Source organism: Felis catus, chromosome D3 (assembly GCF_018350175.1).
Source record: "Felis catus isolate Fca126 chromosome D3, F.catus_Fca126_mat1.0, whole genome shotgun sequence".
NCBI lineage: Eukaryota > Metazoa > Chordata > Mammalia > Carnivora > Felidae > Felis > Felis catus.
Window position 1 is genome coordinate 1,843,445 of NC_058379.1, and position 18,448 is coordinate 1,861,892.

The 18,448-nt window shown below is 53.6% G+C and overlaps 1 protein-coding gene across 9 annotated transcripts in view; it reads left to right on the top strand.

Moving 5' to 3' along the window:
- The window catches only part of STX2 (syntaxin 2), an 80,418-nt gene that overhangs the window by 25,931 nt on the left and 36,039 nt on the right, over positions 1 to 18,448 (top strand). For 6 of the 9 annotated variants that reach the window (XM_023241267.2, XM_045041704.1, XM_045041707.1 and 3 more), the window contains exons 7-10: positions 195 to 268; positions 371 to 508; positions 2,564 to 2,674; positions 12,199 to 12,351. In XM_023241267.2, the coding sequence (XP_023097035.2) occupies positions 195 to 268; positions 371 to 508; positions 2,564 to 2,674; positions 12,199 to 12,351 (476 nt within the window). Of the gene's footprint in view, positions 1 to 194; positions 269 to 370; positions 509 to 2,563; positions 2,675 to 4,413; positions 4,540 to 7,747; positions 9,948 to 12,198; positions 12,352 to 13,911; positions 14,302 to 18,448 lie in introns of those variants that run through there. The other 3 variants (XM_045041705.1, XM_023241265.2, XM_023241266.2) reach the window with 3 other exon arrangements.

Below are 18,448 nucleotides of genomic sequence, written 5' to 3' on the forward strand. Positions count from 1 at the left end.
AGACACAGAATCGGAAGCAGGCTCCAGGCTCCCAGCTGTCAGCACAGAGCCCGACGCGGGGCTCGAACCCACGAACTGTGAGATCGTGACCTGAGCTGAAGTCGGACGCTCAACCGACTGAGCCACCCAGGCGCCCCCGAACGGTCACTGTAAGTGTCGGCTCGTTCTGAGTGGGGCCTGTGTTCATCTCACAGCTGGAAGAACCACGACCGACGAGGAGCTGGAAGAAATGCTGGAAAGCGGAAGCCCTTCGGTCTTCACCGCAGACGTGAGTGCCTGGGGGGCTGCGGCCGCATTCCCGTGCCTGTGCTTTCTCTTCTGAGCCGCCCTGAGTTCATCGGTGTTTCTCTCTTGCCTTTGTTTCCCCAAGATTATATCAGATTCACAGATCACTAGACAAGCTCTCAATGAAATTGAGTCTCGTCACAAAGACATCATGAAGCTGGAGACCAGCATCCGGGAGCTACACGAGATGTTCACGGACATGGCCATGTTCGTTGAGACCCAGGTAACGCACACGTTTTCCCTTGTCTGGGACGGACGCCTGGTGTTGGTGAAGTGTCGGGTCCAGGTACCTGAGAAAGCCATCGTTCCGGATCCGCTCTCCACATCTGGAAACTGAGTGCAGTATTCTCGTGAGACAGATGCTGGAAACATCTGTCTGAGGCCGTGGCTCACTCGCTCGCATTATGTGTGTCCACACGACAGCCTACCTACCAGGTGGCCACGGGCGGCAGACTTTCATCAGGGAGATTTTTAGTGAGACGTGCAGGTATCGTGCTGGAGTTTTGAGTGAAGAGGGAGCTATACAATCTTACGTGTGTTTATACACATCTGTATAGATACGGTCGTGTGTAACACGCATGCGTGTGTACGTGCATGAACTTGGCTCCATAGGACAGTGTGCACAGAAGGAAAGAAATGTACCAACTCGGACAATAACAGTGCACCTGTGGGGATTTTAGGTTTCTTCTCTAAAACACGTGTACTTTCACGTTTTTACAAGGAACGTGTATTAGAACAATAATTGGCAGAGAGGTTTTAGAAGTCTTTAGAGGAGTAGGCCCCGAGGGGCCTAGTCCATGCCACAGATAGAAGCCTTGCTCTCTGCGTGGTGTTCTTTGTCCCGTTCGCAGCCCGGGAGGGCGGTTCCCCCGCGAGACAATGGAAGCAGTGTAGGCAGTTCTTAACAAACCTGAAATCTGGTGTAAACCACGAGCCGACGTGTTCCCGTTAGGTGTGTGGATACGTTTGTTCTGGCTCCCGTGAGTCTCCATCAGGCCTTCCGTGGCAGTCGCACTAGCGAGTGAGGCCTGCACGCGGCCGCTTGCGGATTCAGGGGTCAGGTTCAGCTGACGCCTGTGCCCTGGGAGCGTCCACGTCGGACCTCTCAGCTAGATCTGTCCTCACTCGCCGGCAGGCTGGTTTCGGGTGCGCTCTGGCAGGAGCGGCCCGGGAGAAGCTTAAGCCCCGGCCGGCTTGTTTTCTGGGTTGCACGAGGACGACAGGAAACCCGTCCGCGTGCGGGACTCACTCTCCACGTGGGTCACCGACCTTTCGAAGACCCCTGTTTTGGAAGACGTTTATCATCAAGTACGTGAAAACCTCAGATACCGTGCGATTGCTGGGGGAAACGAGCAACCACGGGCAGGCCCCCCCTTTCTGGTCGGGGGGGAGCCCTCGCCGAGGCCACACCAGCAGTGTGTCGTTTCTGCCAGCTGCTTCTCCGGAAGTGTTCCGAGGGGAGCGGCTAGGCCGTAAGGGCACCGCGTTGCTTTTGTAATCGTGGAAGATTTTAGCGTGCTTCAGGCGTTAATTATTACGGCTCCACACCAAGTATGTCGCGTGAAGCTCCGGTAGAAAAATGGCCATATTCTCAGCTCTGTTTCGTTGTTTGCTTTTAGAAGTCGGTTAGGGATGCGTTATATTGACTCGCCTGATTCAAACTCTGTATAGTCAAAACCGCTAGTAAGCTTGAGCTGGTGAGCACGTGACTTAATTATGCGTCGTTCTCCTAACGCTGCGCCGTCACTGCTGCAGAGTGTGTCTGCTGTGGACAGAGAGCCAGGTACGGTCTCCCCTCCCCGCCACCTCCCTGCGCCCGCCTCGCGCCACGGTTCCCTTCACTTGGCGAACTTAGTGTCAACCAGACCGATGTTTTAAAGAAATCACCACAAGTTCCTATGCACTAGAAAGGACGTCATTGTCCCTTGTGTGTGTGTGGTGACAGTAAGAGATTGGTCTCGCCTCGAGTTAGCTGCCTCTCCTTGGCTGCGCCCGCCGTCACAAGGAGCGCACGTGGAAAAGCATGTCTCAGAATGTGCTCCGTTGTGGCCCGTCCCTCTCATCCCTGTTCACGCTTTTTAGAGTGTAAGTTCCATTTTGATCATCACGTCGGCACATTTGTAACGTTCTCATGTTCTCGTAAACGTGAAAAACATTCGGTGTCCGTCATGTGCACGTTGCGTTCACGTGAAGATGTCGTTGGTGCTGTGGCGGCCTTGGGGGTACGCGCTCAAGTCGTGGGAGAATGTCCTCTAAGCTTGAAACTTTTTGTTTCTAGGGCGAAATGATCAACAACATAGAAAAAAACGTTATGAACGCCACAGACTATGTAGAACACGCTAAAGAAGAAACGAAAAAGGCGATTAAATATCACAGCAAAGCTAGAAGGGTGAGTTTGGTTTTTAAGACTTAAAGCGCATTTTTCTCTTCATTTCTCTTTATTGATGTAGCCCGACTTAATAGCTATTCCAAGAAATAAATGCTTGCTTAAATTCTCATTTCATTTTACAACCGAAGCGCTTCTTTTGCTAAGAGGTTTTAGAGTTTGTCTCGGTGAACGTGCCGTGACGGTGTTCTGAGCAATGAAACCCACAGCCTGGCCGCCTCCCATTCTCGAGTCCTCTGTGTCGTGGGCCATCAGCTGGTGGGTAACGCAGAGCTAACGGGACTGGAGGTTCTCAAAGCCGTCGGGTGCGCATTTTGTGCAGCGAACACTCGATTCTTTCCTTGGGTTGCTGGCTACGCGTCTGGTCCGGAGGCAGAGAGTTCCCGAGACCGGGCCTAAGGCATCTGTAGAGGCCCCGCTCGGCTCTGGGAGTCGGAGTGTGTGAATCCTGAGTGTGCTGTGCGTGGGCAGAGCTCTTGTGAGGACACAACAGAGAGACGAAGTTAAGTCCTGACTCCAGGACAAGACAACTCTCCCCGCAGTTCCTGGGTTTCCTCCACCCCCCACCTCCCCAAGTGCAGAAGGTGGACACAAAGCCCCCCGCCGTGCTGCCCCGTCCTGCGGGCCGGCCGTGCGGGCTCACCTGCCTTCCTGGGAGCCTGCTTGCCCGCTGCCCGTCGCCCACAAAGGCCCTACCAAGAGGCGGTTCCGGGGTGCCGGGGAGAGAGGAAGGGCGACAGTTTGTGCGAGGAGTCAGCGTGCGGGCTGAACGCGGACGCGGGACGGGAGGCACGCGTGGGCTCGGCTCAGCCGGCCAAGCCCGGGCCCTGCTTCTCCTGGGGCGCCTCTGCACGTGGTCATTCCCTCTGAGACGGGAGGCAGGGCTGCCGATGTCACCGTGTTCCCGCTTTTCCAAACGCTCCCAGAGGACGTGAGGTGATGAGGCGCACGCCGGAAGCTCTCAGCCTCCTTCCGGGCACGGGGGACTCGGTGACAGAGTCGTTGGCAGAGGGCGGTTCTCTTCGCTTCTCCGTGACCCAACCAGCGGGCCGGCCAGCGAGAACTTGAGTGAAGAGATGACTGCTGTGAACAGCCGGTGCCGTGACCCGTCTCCACCCTGACTGCTGGCAAGGCCTCACCGTCCTTGGAGAGTGTCAGCCGCTCAGAAACGAACTTACCCCTCTGTCCGTGAACACCTGACCTGTGAACCCACACTGCCTGTTTGAACTTGTCACCCTGCTCCCAGACGCCCCGCGGCCGCGGCCGCTCACACGGTGACCGTCCCCTTCCCTGGGCGGGCGATCTATCTTCTGGGGCCTGGCGGGAGCCTTGGAGGAGTCCACCGCCACCTCGAGCAAACGGGACCGAGGAGGGCGGGGACTGATCACGTGGGCCGCTGCCTTCTGAGCTTCCTTCCTGAGCTGGGCCCGTGGCTGTGCGTGTGGGAGGTGAGAGAACAGCACGCGTGCGTCTCAGCCCCTCGGAACTTACCCGCACGCCATGACCCTGCGGCTCGCTCACTGCTGGTCCTAAGGCTTCTAGAACCGTCTCCAAACAGTCTGACCTTATTCAAGGAAAAACCACCCTTTTTAAGAACTAAAAGCTGCTGAATAATTAATTAGCTGTCCTGTAACTTGCATGTTAAGAGATTCCCGTGGATCATTTTATTTTCACTGAATGAGGTCTTCTAATGTGGCGATATGAAATTACCATGATGTAATCAGCTTGCTTTTCTTTGACAGAAAAAGTGGATAATTGTGGCTGTGTCAGTGGCTGTGGTTGCCGTAATTGCTCTAATTATTGGCTTATCGGTTGGCAAATGATGGTGTGGACGACGTCAGTGTGCGTGCCCCCCTGCCAGCGAGGCAGTAAGTAACTAATCAACTAATGTACTTATTAACTTTGCCAATTAGCTAACAGTGATGCTTGCCCAGTCCTCATTGACCTAAAAGTAATACCAGCCGCCAGCGGAGCGGAGCCCGGTCCCGCCGCTGCACGCACGGAGGGTGAACGGGCGGGTGGGGGGCATCTTTACACGGGGCCTGCTCCTCCTGCGGCCTGACGCAGCTTCCGGGGCGCTCGCACCGCCTGGCGTGGCAGGCGCGCCCCCGGCCCGCCGGTCACCCTGCATGTAGCGGCCACAGTCTGGTGGTGCCTTCTCCGTTGGCCGGCACTTCGCGGGTTAACGCACCTTTGACGTTTTCGCTTTTGCAACAGTTGCTTTGTGAGACCTCCCCACTTGTGGTGTGACTGGCTTGGAGGGAAGGGAACCGGAGTTTTCTGGAAAAGCCCGGGGGTGAAAATCCTCCCATCTCCCTGGGTTCCACGAGCCGGCGTCCCGTCCGTTTTCCGGTACCTCCCGACTGTCGTGCGAGCCTGTGCTGTCAGCCTGCCGGTCAGTTTACAACGTTCTGGGGAGAGAAGGTCTCCGTCGTTGACGAAAGCGACTTGATTTTGTTCACTGTGTGACTGCCCCCTTTCTCCAGACTCCGGTACATTTGTGTTTCCCTCTGGTTTTCTCCCCATGGGGGAGCGCCCTCCTCGCGTGACCGAGGAACGCTGTCCCACACGTGTCCCTTGAGAAGGGTGTCTTGCCGTGGTCATTCCACTGTTGTTTTGCAGTGCCAGGTGCCAGGACGGTGACCGGCAGTCCTTGAGGAATTCCTTGTCTCCTGCCGAAAGCGACTGCGGCACCAGGCCGGCCCTTAATTTCTGCAAAGGGAGAGAGCACGGGAGACAGGGACCCCGTGCGCGGCCAGGTCCCGCCACTGCTTTTTGGCCTGGGACAGCCCGTTTGTGTGGCTTTCCTGGTGCTGGGAAAAATGATGTGTATGATTTTCTTTGTCACGGTAATAGCACTTAAGAGCTATTTTTATATAACTTTAAAAATACGTGGTCTCTTAATTTTTCCTAGTGGTCATAACATGTTGGTTACACTAAAGATTAAAATTCGTTCTTAGGTTGGACCCAGCGATGTTGTTAGGTAATGCCGTTAAATGAACACAGGTTTTAAAGTTTATTTATTTATCTCGAGAGAGATAGAGCGCTAGCCGGGGAGGTGCAGAGACAGAGGCGGGGAGAGAGAGAATCTCAAGCAGGCTTCATGCTGTCAGCACAGAGCCTGACGCAGGGCTTACGTCTGCGAAACTGTGGGATCATGACCTGAGCCGAAATCAAGAGTCAGTCGTTCAGCCGACAGAGCCTCCCCGGGCGCCCCTTTTCAGGGTGACCCCTCAGGGGGCAGTGGGCTTCTGGGCTTCTGGGCCGTGGGCCCGGATGGCTGGTTTTTACCCTAGTGTCTTTAAATACGAACGCAAAACGATCCTCGGTAAAACGTGCCAAAGCTTACACCAGCAGTTATTTCTTTTATTTATTTATTTATTTATTTATTTATTTAACATTTATTTTATTTTTGGGACAGAGAGAGACAGAGCATGAACGGGGGAGGGGCAGAGAGAGAGGGAGACACAGAATCAGAAACAGGCTCCAGGCTCCGAGCCATCAGCCCAGAGCCTGACGCGGGCGGGGCTCGAACTCACGGACCGCGAGATCATGACCGGCTGAAGTCGGACGCTTAATCGACTGTGCCACCCAGGCGCCCCTCAGTTATTTCTTTTATACACGAGTGGTTGCTGTTCGTGATTACACATTAGAAAACGTAATTTATTCTTTCAGCAGGTGGTGCAGGGGGCCTCCCGGTGGGCCAGGCCCTTAGCCGGAGGCACTTGGTGGGTAACCAAATGCCCACCGCCCAGCGGCGTGGGCGGGGCGCTCCGTTCCTGCCCGAGGAGGCAGGCAGAGCCCACACCCTGCCGTGTTTGTGTCTACGAGGTGGAGGTGGTGGCGCTGCGACCTGCACTCGGACAGGACTGCGCCCCAGGGCGCCCCGGCCGCCGAGGAGAGGGGCACGCGTGTGGGTGCAGCTGGCAGCAGGGTGCTGGACAGAATGGTTGTTAAAGCTGGAGATCTGGGTGCAGGAGCTCGGCCGGCGTGGGCTTCAGGGGAGCGGCACCGGGGGCCGGTGGGGAGGACGTGCACCCGCGAGGGGGCCCAGACGCCCTCAGGGCCAGCACCCCGGGCCCCGGAAGTCAGAGCTCGCGTCCAGGGTGGCATTTCCCCGGGGGACCCGGGTGCGGTGAGCAGGCTCCGGAGCTGAGGGGTGGCCGCTGCTGGGAAGCCCGAGGAAGAGGCCGTCTCAGATCAAGGTGCCGAGCGCGGTCCGTGGGAGCGCGTGGCGGGCCGCGGTCCTCACGCCGGGCGCGTGTGCGGGTCTGACGGAGAGGGGGTGTCCCGACGGCAGCTCCCCGGTCCCTGGGTAACCGAGCGGAAGTTTCCCGAGGGGCCTGCCACGCAGACCGTCAGAGCGCGGGGTGGCTGATGGAGGTGCCGGTGCGCCAGCTTGGAGCCGTGCGCTCAGGCAGCGTCGCCCAGACGGCCCGCCTGTCATCTCTGTGCCTTCCTTCCCTTCTCCCGCGGACGGTCCCCCGGAGGAGACCGGCTCTCAAGCCGAAGGTAGCGTAGCTTCTAGGTGTGCGGGACACCTGTTCGTGACAGAGGAACCACAGAAGTGCCGTGCCGCCCGCTTTGGGCCACAGGCGCAGCGGAGGGCTGAGTGAGCTTGCTGCCTTCGTGCGTCCGCGCACCGGGCCTCAGCGCAAAGACGCGTGTAAGCGACACCGTCTTTGGCAAACGGGAAGTAGACTCGTTTAAAGTTCTAAAAAGACGTGCGGCGCGTCCGAGGAATGGCGGCTCGCAATGTTCGTGTGATCGGTAGAAAGTGTCCGCTGAGCACCCCACGTGGTGCCAGGTAGACGCTGCCTTCCCCCCAGGGGCCCACGGTTGTTGTCCAACAACACCTGCTGTGATTTATTAAGTTCCGTTAACTCGGTATGTGCACCCGGTGCTTTGCCTCTGGAACTTGGCTTCCCCGCCCCTCCCTGTCCTGTGACCTGGGGCCTGGGCATTTTAAACTCAAATTCCAGGAGAATTCTGTGAAGAAATGACATTAGCGATTTCTTTCCTTTGATACCTGGCAAATTATGCGAATTTATTAATGTCTTTCTCTTTATCTTGCAGAAAATGATGTGCATTATCATTTGTGTAATCGTTTTGCTTGTGATCCTTGGAATTGTCCTAGCAACAACCTTGTCGTAGCGACCGTATCCCGAGAGCCACCGTCCTTGGAGTCAGACCACAGGCGCAGCGAGTGGCGAGCCCGCGCCCTCCCGTCCCGTGACTGAGCCCCAGACACCGTGACATGTGGTGCTGGGCGCCGGTCTCGCTGCTGGGGGCCAGGGGGAGGCGCCACAGGATGCACCGTCTAGTGAAAGTCCGTGAGCGGGATGGGTGTGACGAGCTAACCCAGACGTCCTTGGACTCTGAAGAGCACATCACCGAAAACTAACAATGTGAAACTTGTTTCAGTGGTCTTAAAATAAGGAATGATTGAAAATTTCTTTTTTTTTTTTTTTTTTTTTGTATTTCAGTGTTAAAAGTACACGTGAAGTTTAATGAGGAATATTTTATGTCATGAAGCTATGAGATTTCAGGTCTGAGCCTTCCTCCCTCCCCGCCCCCCAGCTAACACGCTAACTAAGAGTCGTTTTTGTACTCCGTTTCATTCGTGTTTTGTTCGTAACAAAAATTTGTATCGTCACAGAACTGTTTTGTAAGATATCGATAATTTTAAATGTTTATAAATTGTTTAATATATTAACATCTTAATTTACTCCGTTTTTACATATCGAATATTGCCTTTTGAAGTAAATAGGAAGCGTCATGTATGACTAGAGCCTTCTTTGCACAGTTGTTTACCAAGTTTGCCGTTGGCATAGCACACATCGGCGGCAAAGCCCCCGAAAAGCCTTTCAAGTGCCTTCTGTTAATGCTGATTCACAAGGTTAAAAAATGCACCTGACGGCCTCCGGGAAAGTGTCCATTATTGCACTGGGCCCACTCCTACCTGTTCTGCTGCCCGAGATAATAAACTAGTTACTGCCCGTGAGAGACCACCGCCTCTTCTTTGTTCGTTAGAAATAAGGTTTGTGTGTCCCCGTCTACGTCAATAAGGTCTGAACTTAAGACGGTGAGAAGACCGAGATTGAGTACTTTCTAAACTCAAGGAACTTACTCCCAGACATTAATTCCTCTAAATGTAAACCGCTGTACAGGTTACTTGTAAATGCTCCTGGTAAGTGCTTACTGTTCTGCTGAGCTGCAAAAGTAGATTCCCAAAGTTCATAGGAATCCATGGTAATTAAACATCTGTATCGCGCGGTGATGTTTCTTAGTGTAATATGGTTCATTTTTTGGCGTGTATCACGCGTGGGCTCTTACTAGGGAGCGGACCTCTGGGAGACGGCAGCTGGTCAGGACTGTGGGTGAACGTGTGAAGGATGTTCCAAATGTCGCCAAGCTCTCATTACTTGTGTATGCGATCGACCGTGTAAGCGCGTGCCTGCATCCTGACATTGGCTTAAAAACTGATAGAGCCACGCTTGCTTCCACACGGTAGGCGTGAATGAGTCGAGCAGTCCAGAAACTGTGCTCTTTATGTAATACGATTATGACTTCCACTCGTTCCTGATTTATGCGCGCAATGGCTTAGCTTAGACTCGGATCTGAATGGACGCACTTCATTTGCGTGCTGATCACCGCTGAGTGCTCAGAGTTAGGAGAGGAGCGCTCTGGCTGCAACGCGTGTTTTTAAAAAGTCTTTACATGGCCCGTCAACGGGGTCCGCTCGCTATGTGTGCACAAGTTGGAGACGCGCCTTGAAGGACATTTAAATATTTCGCGATCATGCCTGCATTAGCACAACTCTTGTGCACTCGTTTGTGTCATCGCGTCCGCGTGCAGAGCAGCGCTCTCTGTGGCGGCGGCCTGTGTGCGGCTGGGCGCGTTCTCCAGCTCTGGCTCGTTAACCTCGCCTCCGGCAACGGCTCCGACTGCCCTCGTTCAGGTCATTCTTCCGAGATTTACCAAACTTGTGCTTCTGTAGTTGGAGTCCAGGAAAAGCCTTTTCAAAGTCAGTCATTGGGTAGCGCTGCTGTACGCATGGACCCCAAGCACCCGTTTGAGATCAGATTACAAAAGCTATACTTACGGGTTCCCTTGTTACTTTTATCATTCCTTCAAATATTTTATGTTTACATAAAGAAAAAACTGCCAGAGAACCAAAACCAAACTGACTTTCTGTCTCGTCATTTCTGGAAAGATTTTGGGGGGAGATATTTTATTGCATATCCATTAATAAATTGTTCTACTAAGAAAATCACTCTTCCCTGTGGCCGTTATTGTGTATAATAATGTGACTTAACGATGTTGGGCGTCTCCGTTGCGATTACAAGGCTCGGTGCCTGGTGCCTTATGCAGGAGCCCATCCGGGTCCCTGCTGTTGATGGCAAACGCTGATTCAGGGAACTTGGGTTACATTTCAGAGTCAGTGGCTTCGGTGGTTATGTCCACCAGACAGAATCTCCTTGAGTAACGGGGGAGGGGGGGGGTCCTCCTGCCCCCGTGCTCTGAGCTGTTTATCCTTTGTATCTCTTCATCCCCTTTCAGAATTTTTCTTCAGTGGGATTTCCTTAATCCGTAACTCTGAAATTCTAACCATGTTGGAAAGTGATGTCAAAAACCACAGTTCCAAAAAGGGAAGAAAACTCAGTCCTGGAGAGAGGTCACAAAACTAGGTTCCCCTACGTTACCTCCCTCTTCTGAGGCCCCTTCCACAGTGAGTGTCCTTCCAAACTGCAATCTCCATGTACACATTCAGTAACGTAGCCCCTTCGTTTATACTTTTTATATATAGTTGAGGTGACAAAGCAAAATGAATTGTGTTAGTTTGAGCCCTCGGGAGCTCCCCAGACAGGCAGGGGGAGCAGGGAGAGGCGGCGAAGCAGGCAGAGCGCCCCAGAGGTGCAGGTGGTAGGTTCGACACGCGGGGGCGCTCCTATCCAGGCTTGTCTTGGACAGACGGAGCAGATTTTGGCCGGGCCGCCAGCATCCTGGGGTTCCCGGAGACGCCTCAGCCCAGGGTGGGGGGTGGGGCACTGCAGTGTCCACACGGTCTCAGTGCCACATGCCCCTCTCAGGGCCTCGGCCTGGAAATGAGCTCCCACCAAGGGAACGGAGAGCAGAGGGGGCCTGAGGTCAGCTGGGGTCACGTCCTCTCCCCTGACCTCTCCCAACAGATTCTATTAACTCCGGCACATCTACAGTCACACCCTCTCACGACCTTAAAACAGGATACACCTGGGGTGCAATTCACACCAGCAGGGGGGCACAGCCGGTGATCCTGGCGGTCAGGTGCCAGCCATGCTGCAGGCTGGTGCATAGGGGACCGAAGGCCGGTGCAGGGGGGCCGGGGCGCCCCAGGTCGGTGCGGGGGGGGGGGGGAGGGGGAGAAAGGGGCGCAGGCCGGTGCTGGTGTGGGGGAGGGGGGTGCCGCAGGCCGGTGCAAGGGGAGGCCCCAGCTGGTGCGGGGGGGCCCCCCCGCAGTCCTCTGATGCCTCCCGCAGCGGTTCGCAGGGCACGTGGAGCAGGTGAGTTGAGTGCAGGCACAGCGCCCGGCACCTGGCCAGCCCCGCTGCTCCCGTGTGTTCGCGCCGGCCGGTGGGCACGGGGCGGGGCGCGGAGGGCACGGCAGGCTCCGGCCTGGACTCCCCCACGGGGGAAGTTCCAGGAAAGGCCGCCTGGAGCGCTCTGCAGGCCTGACCCGGGCGTGACCTCGCCCCGGAACACGGGAGGGGGCGGGGCGCCGGGAACCTCTCAGGCCTCCCACCGCGGGGCCGGCTCGGGCGGGGGCGGGGACGCAGCCGGCGGCCGGAGTCACAGACACGCAGACACACGCGCGCCCGCAGGCCCGCCTCTGCCTGCCGCTCGCTCCCCCCTGGGCGCCTGGGGCTCCCGACCCCGGTGGCAGGAAGGTGGCCTCGGGGGCGGGGCTGGGGGCCGGACCCCGAGTTCGCGGTGCGGTTGGAGGGTGGCGGTCCGCACCGCCCGCCATGCAGGCGCTGGGGGGTTTGCCGTCTCGGGGCTCGGAGCCCCCAGCAGGGCCTGCCCGCAGGCGTGGGGGTGGCTTTGGTGGGGCGGCGACCCAGCCGGCAGCTCCAGCCCGCACCGCACCCCAGTCCCGTGCCTGCGCGGGGCAGCTGGGGCCCAGACCCGGAGCCGACGCCCGCGGCTCCCCCGCAGGCCTGGGGCTCCGCGGGCTGCAGCCGGAGCGGACCGCCTGCCTCGGAGCTTTTACAGGTGTCCTTCCCCCCTACCCCCCACCCCGCACCCCCGCGAGCTCCCGGGTTACAGCTGTGTAGCTGTGATTTGCAGTGAACGTACAGGCTCGGGTAACCCCGCACCCTGCGGGGGCAGGACGTTTCACACGCACGCGCCCTACGAAGCGTGCAGAAACGCTCTCCCTGCCTTTTCTGGACGCTTCGTGCCCACGCGGTCAGTCCAGCCTCCCGCTGCCCAGGTGCCCCCATTCTGTACCATGAATCCCTAGTTTGTTCCTTTTTGTTGTTTTTTAGTGTAAACCAGGCTTCATTCATCCGCTGGCCACTTCACGGACATTCGAGCGGATCCCAGGTCCAAGCCAAGATGGGCAGTGCGGCCACGGCGTCGCCCGGACACGACTGTGGACACTCGGCGTCATTCCTCTTGGGGACATTCCTGCGTCACTCGTAAGTGTCCCTTTAAGAAACCGCGAAGCTGTTGTCCACACGCGGTACTGTAGCAGGTTTCTCGAAGAGTCGCGGCACTGAGGCTTTTCTTTCCAGGAAGCGACTTTACTCCTGTCGGCACTGCCCAGTTGGGTTCGTACCCAAGGAACTGAGCCCAGATGCCACGCTGTGTAGCTTCTTATATATTGTGTATTTCTTTGCCTCCCGTATATGGTAACGCACCAACACGCAGTCTGATTAAGCGGTCTCATGTTTCAAGGTCGTGAAGGATGTTGTCACCTTTGTGCATAACCAGGTTGCCTTGAGGTTTCTTTTTTCCTTTCCTCAGGGACGGGACCCTACCACATTCCCCCCTTTGATTCTCAGACCCCTCTATTTGGGGTCAAAGAGCATCGTCTTGGTTTAGAGGTTTATATAGGCTGTCCCCCCACATGCCTAGTATAGTCCCCCTGGAGCCTACCCTTTGACGGCTGCACTGACACTGTCCCAGGCCTCTCGTAGATGAGAGAAGTTACGCAAAGGGTGGGGATCTGGCTCAAGGTGATCTGGGGTCCCCCACCAGTTGAGTTATAAAATCTTTGGCCTAGGCATGTTAAGTTTTTAACAGACGACGATGAACTTTTTCCCCATTAGGCAGGACAGTTTTTCGCAATACTTGAGCTTTTGAGAGGCCAAACTCTGGGTGTGGGACTGGGGTATTTTGTTTTACTATGAGGTTTGTGGGGATCAATGGCCGTCGTTTCCCCACGTTGGTACCCACGAAGTATCCTAGCTGAGTGCTAACGAAAACCTCCCCCTCCCCCATTTCTAGCCGGCCAGGGCAGCCTCGGCCAATCCTGTGGCAAAGAGTAGGGCAGCAATCACAATAATACCGAGAAGGCGTGACAGTGCCTCACAGCAAGGAAACATGTAGAATATAAGGACAGTCTTTTGTTTCATGGGACCGTGGGTTCCTCAAGCTTCTGCCGTGCGTAGACCAGTCAGCTTCCCGAGTGACTGGGGCAGGGCTGCAGTCTCCCAGAGCCTCTGGAGTGGCAGAACCTTCCGTGTGGTCGGCTTGCACGGCGTGGATGGATCAGGAAGGCACTCCCAGTTTCGAGAGGCCGGCTTCACTCTGCCGTAGCGAACCCAGGGACCCGTTTCGGCTACTTTCCTGCGTAGGGGTGGACAAAATGACAGTGAACGGGCCCCTCCAGAGGGGTTGTAGGGGTTGGACATTTTCCTCCTTCACCCACACGGCATCTCCTGGTTAAAAAGGGGTGAGCGTCTGTGGTCAGACTCACAGGTAATCGCTCCCTGACCCAGTGGTGTAAGGTGGTTAGGGTAGAGGCAAGGGCCCGCATCTGTTGTCTTAGGGTGAGATGGTCTGTCTCACTTAGAACCCGCCCCCCATGCCCTTGATAATGGGGGGAGGGTGCCTAAAGGATTTCATAAGGGGAGAACCCCGCCTGCTCCTTCAGCCTCCCACCTGCGGCTGCAGTCTGCCTCCCTGAAGGTCCCTGATCTCTCCCTCCCTGCCTAATGTTCACCCTTTCCTTGTTTATTCCTCCCCTGGAGCAGGGCCTGTGTCTGCTGTTAGGGAACAGGGACGACGATCGCTCTGGCTTCTTCAAGCTGATAAGGGACAGTGTTGGGGGACAGCAGTTAGAGTCAACCCACGGGTCGGTCGAGTGCCCCACAGCATGCATGGTTCCACAGGAAGGCTGGCGGGCAGGAGGCAGCATAAACATCAGCAGACGCACACAGAAAAGCACAAAGATTCTACTGAGCAACGACATGGCATCTTAAAATCATGTCTACAGTGTTCAAACCTGTCAGACAATCTAGGAGGGACCCTGACTTTGTCAACAACACATGTCAGGGGATCTCTCATAACCCACGTGACGGTGGCTCTGTTTCCAAGAGTTTGGCCCTAACGTAATTTAAAAACAAAAATTTTTTTGAAGCATTTAATGCTTGTGAGGTGTTATTTAGAGTTTTGCTGAGTGCAGGCAGACAGTCTGCTTCATTTTGAGGTGTGAAACTTTTCCAAGGGCCAGGAGTTCTACTGGAGAAAGAGTCAAAGTAGCCACGCGCCATTATTAATCTGTAAATGTTTAGGTAAGCCAAGCCTGGGTATTATTCTAGACAGCAGAACTTTTATTGCTTTCTGTGCCTTTTCTGTCTTGTAGAGGAAGTAAAAGAGTCCATACCAACTGGTGTTGGGATTCCTTTGACCTTGGCATAGGAATGAAACCTAATTGTTAGTTTTTCCTGGATAGCCTCCAGGTCCTTGATTGCCCGGGAGAGCAAGTTTGTGGTTGACGTTTCTAAGACCTACTTCACGGGCTGATACTTCTTGCACAACTGTCCCTGACGAATTTTTTTCCAGTAAACATCCTTTGGGCCATTTGCTAAGTTTTGTCTGTCCCTAAATGAAAGGCCTGAGGCTGTGTTTTCATCATCTTTTAGCTCTGTGAACTTGGTGACAGCAGTTGCCCTGCTCTGTTTGTAACCATTCCAAGGGCTGGAGACCCTGTCTAGGAGCGAGGCCCCAGTTTATGTTTTGTGGGGCAGAGTAGGTGGGATTGAGTCTCCTTTAACAATCGACATAGCACACTGTTTTCCTGAACCCCGCTATCTACAGCCTACAGCATCTAGTAATTTCCAAAAACTCGCATAATTGTGATTTAGCCCTGGATTTAGTCGCACCCTAGTCTCTAATTAAGTTATACTGTCCCTTTCTAGCAAGGGAGTAAGGTTCTCTGGCATCATCAGGAAAGAATGAGAAAAAAGGGTTCCCATAGACATTCCAGGGGCTGAGAGAAAACTTTAGTTACAGGTTTTCCGGAGACTGATCGTCATGCCACGTTCGGGTAGTGGCCCGGAGTGGAAAGGAGGACAGAAAAGGTGGCTCCGGTCTCAAGGAGGAAATCAACTAATTTTCCTTCTATATTTGAAGTTATCCGAGGCTCTGGGTTTCTGATGGACCGTTGGTCTAGGGGAGCCACCGTGAAAAGCCCCGGGCCTGGCTCAGTCCCTCCCAGGGGCACGAGATAAGTTCTCTCATTTAGAGGTCCCCGAGGGCATTCAGGTCTCCAGTGATCGTCTCCATTGAAGGGGCACGGCTTGGGCTTGTGTTTTTTCATTTTGGTTCTCATTTCACTGCTCCGAACCCACATAACTGGCACCTGGTGCCAGGACCTCGCGAAGTCCAGTCTGGCATAGCACGTGAGGTCACGACTAAGGCCTCAGTTTTTTTTAAGCCTCCTTTTTTTTTTTCTTTTCTTTTTAATTTTTTTTTTCAACGTTTATTTATTTTTTGGGACAGAGAGAGACAGAGCATGAACGGGGGAGGGGCAGAGAGAGAGGGAGACACAGAATCGGAAACAGGCTCCAGGCTCCGAGCCATCAGCCCAGAGCCCGACGCGGGGCTCGAACTCACGGACCGCGAGATCGTGACCTGGCTGAAGTCGGACGCTTAACCGACACCCAGGCGCCCCTTTTCTTTTCTTTTTAAAAAAATTCTTCTCTTGATTTGGTTGTAATACACCCAGCTGGCAGCTCACAAGAGCACCTCCAGGGACCCTTCAAGGCCAACAGCCGATGTTTGCATTTTCTTTGAATATCTAGGGCTGAGTGAATGACAGATTTGTCCTTTAAAATCGTCTCAGCCTCCGGGGTGTCAGGGGAGATGGCCGAATGTTTAGTGAGAGCCCCCCTCGCCTCTCCAGGAGGGCCATTGGGCTCTCGTATTCTGTTTGTAAAATAGTGGCTAATTTAGCATAATTTGAGGGCTAAATCTTAGATTTCCTTGATTTTTTTTTTTTTTTTTTTTTGCAAAACATCTGTCTCATTAAGAGTCTGATTTAACAAAAGCATTATATCTTTCCAGGTCAGCTCAAAAACATATGTAATATTCTGAAAAGCCTTCATATACTTGTCTGATCAGAAAATTTACCTACATCTCCTTTTATCTGTACTAAACCCTGTAACGTCAAGGTTTCCTTCTGGCCTTCTAGCTTCTTGTAAGGGAAACATGCCTGTTGCATTACGGGGAGGGCCTGGATAAGGTGGGTAGCAGGGAGCAGAATTGTATTTATATATATATATATACATATATATATATATACACATATATACATATATACATATATATGTATATATGTATATATATAGAGGGGGGGGGAGGGAGGGAGAGAAAGAGAGAGAAAGAGAGAGACAAAGAGAGAGAGATTGAGAGAGAGATTGAGGACCCAAGGAGGAGGTTGAGGTGGGAGGCTTCCCTTCTTCCTTCTCTAGGTCTGTTTTGGATACAGGTAAAGGGCCCTTAATTGCGTCCCCTCCAGATTGCCGGACTTCAGAAAGGGTTGCCATTAAATTAGGCTCCACCTCACATTGCTTACTTATATCTCGATTTTTTCTTAAGGCCCCGAAACAATGAACATGGGGGAATTCTCCCCATTTCCCTTCACATTTGCAAAACCCGGTCCAGTTGTAGGATAGTATTGTCATTGATATTTCCCTCTGAAGGCCAAGTTCCCTCTTCCAGTTTGTATTGGGGCCAAGCCTTGGGGCAAAAGCAAATGAATCATAATGCATTCCAAAGGATCAGTGGCCTTGGCTGGGCAATTACCCATCTATAGGAAAAAGGAAGAAAGTTGTCCCTTGTCTCCATTTCCCATAGCCGGCCAGGAGAAACCTCATCTCCTGGCCCCCGTTTGGGCCGGCTGAGGGACTGGCTCCCAGAGGCCCTGTCAGTCTCTCGAGGGGCTGGGAGTAGTCACTCTTACCCAGGCTTGAATCTACCTCCGAGAGCTGGCCCGGCCTTTCCTGGTTTTTCTTCTTACCCTTCCGTTTCCCACCTGTAGCACCTTGGGGGTATGGGGTGTGACCAAGCAAGATCTTCCCGGTTGTCGTCGGAGGTACTCATTTGATTTTGGCCCAACGGTAACTTACAAACTGCTCATTGGCCGTCGAGGGAAGGGGTTAAAGGGCCAGAGTCAAGGTCCATTCCCCTGCCTTTCTCAACAATGCCCACATAAATATGTGTCAGCCGTGTGGATATCCATTTTCGGCATACAGTGGGCCAAGTTTAGTAAAATGGCTCCCATGTATCTTAGTGAAAGCCCTTCATGTATCAGTCCCTCCCTCCTACGGCAGAGGCATCCAGTGCTCTGCTGCACGGGAACAACACGAATGTGGAGGATTTGGAGGCCGGCACCGAGGGTACTGCCGCCATTTTCCCAGCCTTTGGATCAGAGGACGAGGAGTTTTCACCTTAACCCCGTGTACTTTTAAAATCCATTTATGTTGGGGCGCCTGGGTGGCGCAGTCGGTTAAGCATCCGACTTCAGCCAGGTCACAATCTCGCGGTCCGTGGGTTCGAGCCCCGCGTCGGGCTCTGGGCTGATGGCTCAGAGCCTGGAGCCTGTTTCCGATTCTGTGTCTCCCTCTCTCTCTGCCCCTCCCCCGTTCATGCTCTGTCTCTCTCTGTCCCAAAAATAAATAAAAAAACATTGAAAAAAAAATTTTAAATCCATTTATGTTAACCTTAGCCCGTCCTGAGCACACATAAAATTTCTTTTTAAAGATTTTCCTTCACGAAACTTCCACACATTTTCTTTGCATTTAGATTTTGTCCCAAGCCATTTCTCTCCAAGTAACCAGTCTCATTTAGGACTAAATTACTTTTTTATTTATTTATTTTTTTTTACCTTTAACAAAAATGTATTTCCTTTTCTTGTATCTTTCTTTCCTATCTCCTACTTTCCTACATGCAGCGTTGCTTTTCTTGTTTTTATCAGTTTTAACTACATTTAGCAGAATTTTAACTCTTCAAAACCTTAGTCTCCGGTGAAAACTAACTGGTAACCAGTTGTGAACTCTGTGTTACATCAGAATTTTTTTTTAGAGGGGAAACTTATGAATCCATTCAGCACAAAGCACGTATTTCCAACAGATCCAAAGATCCTTAGTTTTTTGCAACAAATCAGAAGCACAAACCTACATCTAGTAATTAGTACTTTAGCGTCTTCTCTCATTAGATATCCAGTGAATTCAATCTCAATTTATCATGCAAGCAAGACGTTTTAGGTTACCAAGGGCTTTGAAAGCT